General features: G+C 37.1%; 1 protein-coding gene across 4 annotated transcripts in view; it reads right to left on the reverse strand.

Moving 5' to 3' along the window:
- ZNF770 (zinc finger protein 770) overlaps positions 1-12,101 on the reverse strand; it is a 19,433-nt gene that overhangs the window by 7,047 nt on the left and 285 nt on the right. For 2 of the 4 annotated variants that reach the window (XM_026850074.1, XM_026850075.1), the window contains exon 2: positions 2,923-7,294. In XM_026850074.1, the coding sequence (XP_026705875.1) occupies positions 5,015-7,150 (2,136 nt within the window). In that variant the 5' untranslated portion in view covers positions 7,151-7,294 and the 3' untranslated portion in view covers positions 2,923-5,014. Of the gene's footprint in view, positions 1-2,922; positions 7,295-12,018; positions 12,087-12,101 lie in introns of those variants that run through there. The other 2 variants (XM_026850073.1, XR_003398550.1) reach the window with 2 other exon arrangements.

Genomic DNA, 12,101 nt, shown 5'->3' on the forward strand with positions numbered 1-12,101 from the left:
GCAGATCTTTTTTTTTTTTTTTTCTACAGGATCACTACTTCGGGGGGACTGCAGCCACCATTCTACCAGACTGCTACCACCACCCTGATTAACAGGGTGTCAGGTTGTATCCTGACTCTGTTAGTTTAACCCAGTGCTATCTGCCTTTATATTTTTTTTTTCCTTATTGTTATTCTGACTTGGTGTCTCCCACTAGTTTGTTTTCAAACTAGCACAGAATCGTAACATGGTTTGATCTTAAAAAATTATCCTCAGATTGACCAATACACCTGAGGCGTCTACATGGCTTAGCAGATTTCTACTCAGTTTACTAGGACTGTGTTGTCACTAACAGGAATCCCTGCTCAGCTATATTTTCTTCTTAGAATCCAAATAAAGTAGAAATTGAGGAAATAATCTGAGTTTTTGTAGCTCAGCAAGCTACTTCTGCAAACACGTATTAAGCATTAAAATTCATGCTCTTTAAAAAAAATTCAGATAAGGTAAATTTGCATACCAGTAAGATCGTGTTTTCCTTGATGTCAATAGAAATTGAGTGCAGTGCATTAGCAGTATGAATGAGAGACACCACGCATAGCTGGTTTCTTTAGTTTAGGCATAGAAATTTACTTTTTTATAGAGTGGCTAGGTAATTCTCTGTACTCCTCTCCTTCAGCAAAGTACATTCTACTGCCACATCCAGTGAAGCAGCCATAGGCAGAACCACTATTTCCATATGCTCCTCCTACCCTGCACACCCAAAGTATTTTCAGCAGAGAATGACAGGCCACAGCCCACATCATAGGTGGTCAGTTCCTCACATCTCCATCATATCTTCAGCACACACATCCTCAAGTACCACTCTGTACAGCAGGGCAGCACACATGGAAAGTCATGGAACTGTTGCACAAGTCACATATGGGGCTTCACAGATCCATACAACTTGGGACCAGGGACACTAGAAGGATTCCAGCAAAGAGGAAAAATTTCAGCTGCATATCCAAACTCTGTCAGGTGTATAGCACAATCAAGCCACACATTAGCATCTCATGGAAGCAGAAAGGAACTGGAATGGCAGGGTACAGTAGTAGAACAACATTCAAAGACTTGTGATAACTCAGGGCAGACATAATGACACTTTCATGTTAGAACAGCAGTTTCTGAACAAGGAAATGATTAGTTCTACTTGTGAGTGATTTTGTGGGCATAAGGCTGATTTTTCCTTCACTTGCATGGACTTTGAAGATTCACTTTTCTAACAAATGCTAAGAAAGATGCTGTTTAAAAGCTGCTTGACAGAACTAGTCATTATATGAAGAAGTATAATTACTTTGATCAACCTGGAGAAAATAAGGTATGTGAGAGCATAGAAAAGTCACTTCTGTAATTTCAATTATCCTTATGATAACTGCGCCTCAGACACATCTCATCCATAACCATCAGACCATAAAACCAGGCTATTAAGTTAAAACTTGCACTTTAAAAAAACACAGAACCTTGTGCTAGGAATATGAACCGTGACCCCTTCAGTTCTTTAGAAGGTCTAGGCATTTTCAACATTATTACAAGGGGCCATTAGGAGGACTGAATCCATAGTCTTTATTGATTTAAGAGTCATCCAACTGTACTTATGTAAGTACTACTCAAGTGAGCTACTGTTGTAAGATTATGACTTTCAGTTTTACATTTATACTAGATGGCAGCCTGGAAAACTAAACATTAAACCCAGCATCTCAACTTGAAGCATAAGGTTTCATTAACTTCAGATAAGTTTCTTTTGCGTCTATCGTCTCCCATTTGCCTCACTAACTTTTCGTTTTGGCTCTGCATATAATATTGAGAGCAGATCACAGACAAGTGAGAATCCGCTCAGTAAGAAGCAGCTACAGAAGTGATTAAACAGTTTTTCTGTGGTTTATGATGGCTTTTTTTTCCTTTTTGAATTTTTTCCTAGGTATAGAGGAGTACTTATATTTTGCAAGTTTTGACTTTCTGCAAACATTGCAAGGATAGCACAGCAATCAAAATCATAAACATTTTGAAGTTATCCATAGCCACATTTCCTAGATAGAAATGGACAATGTGATCAGTTAGTACTGCAGTTCCAGTGAATTTCATACTGCATACTTTGTATTTTAAAAAATCACTTTTACCTTTTTCTGCTTGTTTTAAAATATTTGACCCTTCTTTTATTCCACCTCAAAGCTGAATCCAAGCAGTTTGAGTTCTCCTTAGGGGGAGCATGACATTAACACAGCAGGACCCACCGTTTTCCTGTTTACAATATGCTTTGGTTCTGCAGTCTTAAAAAAATACACTACTTCAGTACTATGAGATCATTACTATTAGCCATCAGCTCATTCTAACAAAGCCACAGGCAATGTCTCTGCCACCAAGGATACTTCAAAGACTGATGGCTTGCACTAGTCTTGAAGCGACTAACATACTAATGAAGTGTTATTGTTAACACTGGGAAAACCATTTCAGCTCAAATTCTCAAAAGTACTTGGAGAATTTTACTGTTAACTTCAAAAGAGATGGGATTTCAACCTTAGATTTGTTTTCTCCTGACTCTTAGAAACTGCTTTACCCCTTTCTAGCTAATTTATGCTATAATCCCCTTAAAATCATGAATTTATACTGATGGAAAACTTTTCATAAAGGGGTAGAGAGATAAGTAAACAAAGTGGTCCTTACTGCCCTTTTGAAATCCCACGGAGTGCAAAGATTAATTTCTAAATTAATCACAGTAACACTTCCCATGTATGTCTATTCATCCCTGAAAAGTAGCTTTCTGTATTAGCTTTCCCTCATTTTACTCAAGTTGGTATTTTCAAAACAAACAATGACTGTGACTCCTTCAGAAAGCTCTTATTATCTTTAGACATATTTCTATTTTATTTCTATAACAGAAAATATCTGAAATAAAATCTTGTTCAAACATAGAAAGTTACTTCTTTTGATACATAGTCTTAAACTTTTCTGCACATTGAATGTTAAATAGTTGGAAAACTCTGGTTTATACATGAAATATACAATAAAGGTACAATATAAATAAAATAGTTTATTGCAAATATTTTAAGAGAGCTCTACAATACACTTTCAAAACATTTTATACAGTATTCTGTCTTTCAATATGAAACAATTCACACAGGGAGAAAAAAAATCTCAATATATAACTATAGTCATTATTAATGTACTGAATCCATCTATCATAGAAAAATCAGAGTAACTACAGACTATTTGAGTATCTTCCCCGGTTTTATTCTCTGAAAATGGGAAAGAATAGCATGTATGAAAATAAAATAAGAACTCCTTTCACGTCATGGTTTGAACTCAGGTGGTAGCCAATCACCACCTGGCCAGTCGTTTACATCCCTCCTCCAGCCTTCCCGGCAAAACAGGGGAGAGATTAAAAAAATAAAATAAAAAAATAAAAAAATTCATAGGTTGAATAAAAAAAAAATTAATAATAGTAACAAAACAACAGTAACAATAGTAACTCCAAAGGGGTAAAATACAGCAGTGTCTCACCGACTGGCGACTGATATGCAGCCCACCCCCAGCAGCGATCCCGACAGCACCAGAAATCCCACTGTGCTGACTGGGAAACAAAACAGGCCATGAGAGCACATGTCCACCTACACACCGAGCATGACGTCACATGAAATGGAATGCTCCAATGATTGATCCGGGTGGCCCTCTACCTGTGCTCCCTCTCAGCCTGATAAAAGTTATCTCTATCCTGGCCGAAACCAGGACACCATCATGCACTTCCTTTATACCAAATACTACAAAGCTCATGCCACAGCAAAACTCAGATAAATCACTTCCAAAAATAAAAAAAAGTAGTTATCAAAACCATTTTACTTAGATAAACATGAATCTATTTAAATAGTGAAAAGAATGCCATGTATCTTAACTTAGAAATAAGATTAAACTTCAGGTTTCAATTAGTCAGAAGTTGCATAACAAAGGAAAATACCCTAAAAGGTAGGGTTTTTTCAGGAAAAAAAAAAAAAACAAACCAAACAACACTTCATTCTTGTTTGCAATAATAAAGCACCACTGCACTTAAAACTTTTCACCAGCCCCACAGGCATAACAGGCAAAGCTGTCTACTTAACAGGAAGTATAACTACAGATTCTATGAATAAAAAACTCAAAATTACTTAATTTCAACTAAAAGTCATTTTCAGTATATTTAATACAACAAAAACACGATTTCCTGACAAAACTGCTCGTCTGAGTTATCACATCTTAGAGAATGTTTCTTTCATTGGTGCAACATGTATGCTAGAAGGAAAGGAGACTGGAACAGATAGATAGTAAGTGGCTTTGTAATGCTGATGATAATTTTTTGTTCTCTTTTCTTGCAGAAAAATAGTTCAGTATGGTATGAATTGGCCAAAAAAAGCCAGAAAAGGCAAAGGATATCCAAAGAAGTGGAGATAATGAAGTAGTGAAATGGATTAATTGATTAGAACCCTGCTATTTTAGCACTACTTGTATCATAAAGTGAAAAGATCTAACTCTTCATCCATGGATCTCCAAGCACATTACAAAAGTTAATTTTTTTGTATTAACAGTTCTATAATACCACATCAACATTATTTAAAATATTTAATGAGAAAATATTTTCCCCTTTTTCTCCTTCCTCTTTTTTTTTTTTTTGCCTTTTTTAGAAAGTATGAAATAAATACAGCAAGTCTCCTTTGTTTGCAACATACAGTAAGCCAGAAGAAAGTAAAAAGACCTCTATTCTGGATATTACCTTTTTATTTTACTTTTCTGATAGTTACAGGAAAGCATAATGTCTTCTAATAACTTCTAAAATATCTGATTCATGGAGCATTGCAGATTGCTGTAACACAATGCAGTAAGAATGTGTATTTATAAATTAATTTAGGAAAAGATATGCAAAATTGCATATTTTGTTTCACACATCTCACATTCACAAATTACATCAAGTAGACAGTTCTGGAGACAGTAAATTAACTCTTTACAAGGTCACCTCGTAACAGAAAGAGACAATCTAAGTGGAACTCAGCTTTAAGCTCTCTTTAAAGTGAGTAAGGTGGTGTCTTTTCAAATGTGGGGCCTGTCTGAATTTTTTACCACAAACTGAACATTCAAATGGCTTCTGTCCAGCATGCATTAGGTAATGTCTTTCAAGCTTAGAAGGCGATTTAAAAGTTTTAAAGCAGATACTGCATTTATACAATTTGTTAACAACTTCACTTTTTTCAGTACCTTCAGAAAAATCACGCCAATAGCTGTAACAACTTTGCTCTGTTTCCAACAATTTGCTACACAAATACGGCTGTTTGTTTTTACTGCTGGTGTCAAGAACAACATCCCCTGATTTGATTTCAACCTTCACTTCAGCTGCTCCGTTTGACTGAATCAGCTCAGATTCTTGCGAGCCAGATGCCTGTGAAGGTGTTTGAGAATAGCCCAAACAACCCACAGGCTGAGAAGACTCCCATTCAGCGTGATCTCCCCGATGATTGAAAACTCCATTCAGGTTTTCAAATTCTACCTGGCAAACAGAGCTTTTATAGGGTCTCTTTCCAGTATGGGTGAGCTGATGTCTCTTTAAGTGAGCTGACTGTCTAAATGTCTTGCCGCAAACATTACAGCCAAAGGGCTTCTGTCCTGTGTGTGTAAGATAATGTCTTTGAAGTTTGGATGAAGATGGAAAGATTTTTTCACATCTGTCACATTTACACACTTTGTGTCTGTTACATATATTTTTAGCAGAATCTGAAAAAGCACAGTGAAGTACTTCTGGATTACCAAAGAAACCATCATCTGATGAACCACAAAAAGTGCCTTCATTATCCAGTGAATCAGCGATGTTTAACATGTTTTCACCAGCAAGTGTACCTTTTAAATTAATTCCAGAGGCATGAGGTTGTGGGTGCTCTTGACAAGGTAACTGCCGAGCAAGCGTTCTTTTCATCCGATTACGAAGTGCCTTGTGCATGTCAAGCTTGCTATGACAATCCTTAACAGGTTTAGTAGAAGCATGCTGATCAGAACGCTGATCTCTAGCTGCAACCAGGTCAGGACTTTTAAAGTGACCTGATTTTATCTTTTTTCTGTCAGACAGAGAAAAATCTGTTGCCTTTCCTCCAGTACGCTTTAGCTTCATCAGGATTTTATTTTTCATGCTGACTGTGTGGCTGCATGCTGTTGTAGCATTATTTGAGCTTTTGCCATCTCTCAGATAACATTTGTGCAAATTTAGAACCTGCTCCGTTTCAAAACACTGCTCACATGCTGGGCACTGAAAGGGTACAATATAAATTGAGTGAACATCATGTGGGTCGTTTTCCTGTGACTTGTGTGTGTCAGCATTCTCACAACTATCCCTCTTTCCTTCCAACAGGTTGTGTGGTCTGGGATATTTGAGAGTCTTTGCTTTGTATACAACACTGGGGAAAGTCTTATTTCTGGCATGGAGCTGTTTGTGCTTCATGAGTTTGCTTTGTATTTTAAACTGCTTCTGACAAAAGCAGCACTGAAAAGGCCTTTCTTCTGTGTGTGTGAGCTGATGGATTTTCAAGTGTGTTGACTGTCTGAAAGATTTACCACATGAAGAACACTTAAAAGGTTTCTGGCCAGTGTGAATAAGGAAGTGTCTTTCTAGCTTAGATCTCGATGGAAATGTCTTGTTACATGATTCACAAGCATGAGTTTTCTTTCTCCTTCTAGCCCCACGTAGACGATCTGCCTTCAGACACTGATGCATCATCCACCTCTTTTCAGTTGTAAAAGACTTCCAGCATGTAGAGCATCTAAATATACCACAAGTGCCTCTGTCTTGCTCAGAATTCACAGAGTTTTCTGGTTGCTTGGTATTATTCTTACAATTTTCATTATGAAGCTTCTGATGCTTTAAGAAAGTGATCAAATTTTTGAAGTTTCTATAACAAACAGTACACTTAAAAGGCAGATTATGGGTTAACTGATGCCTCTCCAGGTGGACTAGCTGCCTAAACGTTTTATGGCATACATCACATTCAAATGGTTTTTGACCAGTATGTATAAGATAATGCCTAGCTAATTTTGATGGAGTTTCAAACTGTTTACAGCAAATGTCACAAATATATGGCTTTTTCTTGGGTATCCTGTCAGCTGTTACACACTGCTGAACTTTTAACATCTTTAAAAGAGCAATTACACCTTGCTTACTGTTAAGTTTCTTCAGATAAGTATTTCAAGTGAAATCATCAATTGCACACTAAGATGGAAGACTGTAGAAGCAGGAAATTTTCTTAGAAGAGATATTCTTCAATCCCACAAGTCCCTAAAATAAGAAAGAGTATTATTTTAGCCTGTATTAATATACAGTTCCCTAAGTTTGTCTTGTTTTCTACATGAGACCAAAAGCATGTAGATTAGAATACTCCTGATTTAACTTAGCTTTAAATGCTTTCCTCATAAGAGAGTAATCCCTTGTTATGTTACATGATAATTTCCAGAAGAAACAAGTTTAAGTCATCTGTACTGTAAAATGCAGCTATACTTCCAAGTAATATGTAGTTCAGCTACATTATGATATTTTGAGTTACTTACAAATAAAGCATATTCTTAAAAAAAAAAACAAAAAAAACAAGAATTTACTGTAATAGATTTCTACCCTACAGCAGTAATTCTAACTCCCAGATATAATATTTATGAAGACAAGAGAAAAAGAGAACTAGGAATTCTTGGGCCTCAGAAATAAAAACTAAATTAATGCAGTGCTAGTGAGAAGTAATACTTTGTTTCAATGTATTGTTAAAGTTACTATTCACATTTCTGCAACTTATTATATCCAGTAGTGTAATATTTTTTTCTTTATCTCAAACTGGTGAATACCAGAACCAGTCAGCAAAAGCAACACACTAACCATAAGCTACGACCAGAACAAGGATAACCCTTTCATTATCTGACCACAGAGCTAGTATATCAGAGTTGTGATACCTAAACATCAGTATACTCTGAAGTCATCATAAAGGTTGTTCTCATAATTCATCATAACGAATGTTTTAGTCTAAACCAAAATCATGAAGTAGTCAGTTTTAATTTTCCTTGAATTTTCAACAGACACCACACTTGGGCAAGCAACTGTGTCTCAGCTAAGGCATAATGACTTACAAACAAGCAACAAGAACTTTACAAATACCTGTGAGTGCATGATAAGTGATTATTCATAGGAGCATCTAGAAAGAACCTCAAGCAACCATTTAGTCCAAGCCTTCCACTTTGAGACAACTCATGTCTAGATAACCTCCAAAGCAGTCTTAACTTCTGCTGAAGGAGGTTCTTTAACCTCAACACAGCTCCTGCTCCAATGCACTGCCCTCTCACAAAGTTTGTCTTTGCACTCAGCTGAGACTTTCTTTACTACAAAGTTGCTTTCACTGTCCTTCCCCTTGTGAACCTGGCAAATAACTAAAAAGGGCTCTCTGTCACAGCTTTATGTATTTAAAGTCTCCTTTTTCTCTTTCTTTTTTAATAAGAAAACTTTGGTTTTCGAACATATTGCTCTTAGGTCCACTAAAAAAAGAAGAAAAAAAAAAAGATAACTTAACTGATTGTTCTTTTTAATCATCTCTGGACTAATTTCACTTGGTCACATCCTTCCTAAATTACAATTTCTAAGGCAGATTAAGTAATAATATTGATATACACAAGACATTTCTACTATGATTTGTGGTATTTTGATACTACAACTCAAGTTGTATATTCTTTCTACATGACAGCAGAATAAAAAATTCTTTTATTAAGTGTCTAAAAAACCCTGTCTCTTCACAAAGAGTTAATGTCCCTAGTTTTTAAAAATTCAGAACTATCTGAAAAGCCCATTCATTCAAAGTCATCACAAAGATTAAAAGCCTACCGCAATTTAAAGCAAGTTACGATGAGATTCAAGACACATGCACAAAAGACTGAAAATATCTGGTGAATCAAGATTTTTCTTAAGCTTAATGGAAAAAAACCTGGTCATCTGGTAGGATCATTCCAATCTAACAGATATGTTCCTACATAATTGGGGGCCTTATTAAAGTAGCATTTGGATGTATGCCTTAGATGCAGTTGTCACTACACTGAGGAGTTACCTAATCTCACTGAAACTGTTCAGGATAGGAATTATCAATGCTATGAATCAGTTGAAAAAGTCAACTTTTCCTTTCCTATAGAATTTTAACAGCTACTCTGTTTCAGTCTTCTTTTGAAGATGCAAGAAAACACAACACTCTTAGGAGACTCCCTTTTCCTCCCAGTTGTTGTCACATCATATGAAAGCTGGGAGTTTAGAGAGAATGCATGACACCAAATGCTTTCTAGTTTGTGCTACCACGAAGCTAGACATAGGTAGGCTGAGAAAAGCTTCTCTGCTATGCTGAAAGTTTCTGTAGAGCTCAAGGCAGCCTTCATTTGCAGGGAAGGAAAACCTCCTGAGAAAGAGCTGTAAAGACTGATTAATTTTAGTTAACATACTGTCATACAGATCCAATTTACACATCAGGAAAACACTCCGTGTTGGTTTAAGCCCTGCTGGGATGGAGACCACATTGCCGTTGCTACTCCCCCACCCTCAGCCGGTTGCTGGCAGTGAGGCACAAACCCCAGGTTAAAATTAGAAAAAAATCTAATACAACAGTGTAATAAGCAATCTGAACAACAGTAGCAATGATAGCAACAATAAACAGCAATAACAGTAAGCAAGACAAAAGATATACAGAGAAATACCGCAATGGTTACAGACAGCTCTCTCGTCCTGCTCCCCGCGACCCAAAGCCACACAGGGAAAAAGTTCCCATGCCCAGACCTGGTGGTCATAATGGTATGAATAACCCGGCTGGAGATCCCTTCCCCCTCTCTGCTGAGGAAACTTAACCCTATCCTAGCTAAACCAGGACATGCTCAAACACTATAGTGACATGCAAACAAAAAAAGTCTGAAGTAAAAGACAGATGTGGCATATTACACAGGGGATTTTGTATTTAGCTTATAAATTTTTTAAACATTCTATCTGGTAAATGAAGAAAATACTCTGTAGTACAAGGTGTCAAAACCAAAGTAGAGCTTCTTGCTGTGGTCTTGCCCTGTGAAAGTCTAGAGACTCAGATGAGGTAAATTTAGAGGATGCAGAGGAAGGAGAAAGGAGCCAAGATGGGCATTACTGTGTGGCCCAAATATATTTTCAAATCCTATTTACTAAGAACAGACTTCTCCACGTCTATTTCGAGGTGCTCTGTGCCTTGCATATCCAAGGAATAAACATGCTGCTGCTAAGGATCAAAGAGCAAAAGACAAGCTTGGAATACTGTCTCCTGCCAGCCTTGAAAGTACTCAGGCTTGTCCTAATTAAGAGTCAGAAAATGTACTTCCCTATGTGATAAGGTTTTAGTTTCTGGCATAGGTCCAATTTAATATTAAATTGACACTACTTTTCATCTTGGCTGTAAGATCATGCAGAAAAATAGAATCAGGAAGTAATGTAGGCCACTGAAGGTCCACAGAGGACCCTCCTTAAGTCTAGTATTACTTTTGACTATGTTTATTAATATTACAGGTGGCACCAAGCTACAACAATATAAAAACAAGATGGAAGAAAATTCTGAATTCTAATCTAGTCTTTATTAGTAAGAGAATGTTTTTTAAAAACAAAACAACATAAAAAAACAAAACAGGAAGGGCACTTTAATAAGAAGAAAGGCAAGATCTTCAATTTCGGTGAGAAATATCAACTGGAAGAAGAACAGTTTAATAGGTTATAGTTGTGCAAAAGAGACCTGGAGTCTAAGTTGGAAGAGAAGCTGAATGTGCCAACAGCATAGCATCCATACCAAGATGCATAAACAGAAGTAAAGCTTTGATAGAACATAGATCTTCCATACTACTCCCTACTGGTTAGAATTCAGCTGGACTACTCCATCCAGTTTCAAATACTGCCCTTAAAATTGAGTCAAGCATATGAAGTAATTTGAATTAATTCAGAGAAAAGGATCAAGAATGATCAGATCTTAAATGCATAATATACAGGCAAAGATTAAAATGGGAATGTTAAGTTAAAAAAAAAGGAGACCTGATTAAAAAGAACAACCCCCCCTAAAACAAACACCAGAGTCAGCTTAAAAGAAAATGGAAATAAGCTGTTCCCCAAGCCATGTACAGTTGTGACTAGAAATGGCTTCAGATCATCGCGAAGAGGATTCAAGTATGTTATTGTCCTTACAATTGCAAAGTTCTTCTTTTTGAGCATGCAAATAAGTTGTGTGGGGAGACTGCTTTGCCTCTAACACCAGAGGTCTTCAAAAAAGGTTGTACAAACATCTCTCAAATTCTCACACCCATATAATTGGCCCTATACAAGATAAATATTCTGGCTTGTTTTCCTATGACTCATTAATATAATTCAAAATAAACCACTTAAGAACTGAAAATTCAATATATTTCCAAATTTGCCACTGAAGGAGTCTTCTGCATTAGTAGTAGCATATCCTCAGATCCCTAAGATAAGCTAATACAGCTTTCCAGACACAATTACAAGAAAATTAGTAATAAATGTATGAACAAACTGAAGGCGCCTCTTGTAACAGTAACTGCAATACATACAAGTGAAAATCTAGCTGCCGATTTATGAAACACATAGCATGCAACAGAGGTAAGGAATCTGAGCGCGCACACACACACACACTGGATTTCCTGACCAGCCTTCCCTAGGGAAAAGCTCAGCTAGCTGCGATGGGACAACAAATTACACCAGAAACGTAACCTTCACCTGCAAGTTACACAGAAGCCATCATCATACATGATGGCTCCTCAATGCTAACACCTCTCATTCTCCCTTGTTTTCCACAAAAACGTTTTCTGAAGCAAAACAAACGATACATGACGGTGAAACAGGGCTGGTTTAAGAACAAACCTAAGTTCTGCGGATGAGCTCAAGACTCCCGGGACTGACACCACCGCACCTCCCAGCAAGACACACTTAAATGCAGTTAAAAACTTAAAAGCCATTAGTGAGGCGGCTCTTACAGGGCGCCGACGGCTTCTCACAGCGGAAAGCGGACGCCCTGCTCAGGCCGCCCAGGCACCCCCGGCCCATCTTAAACTCTTTA

This window comes from Athene cunicularia (assembly GCF_003259725.1).
Source record: "Athene cunicularia isolate RWA chromosome 5 unlocalized genomic scaffold, athCun1 chr5_part1, whole genome shotgun sequence".
Taxonomy (NCBI): domain Eukaryota; kingdom Metazoa; phylum Chordata; class Aves; order Strigiformes; family Strigidae; genus Athene; species Athene cunicularia.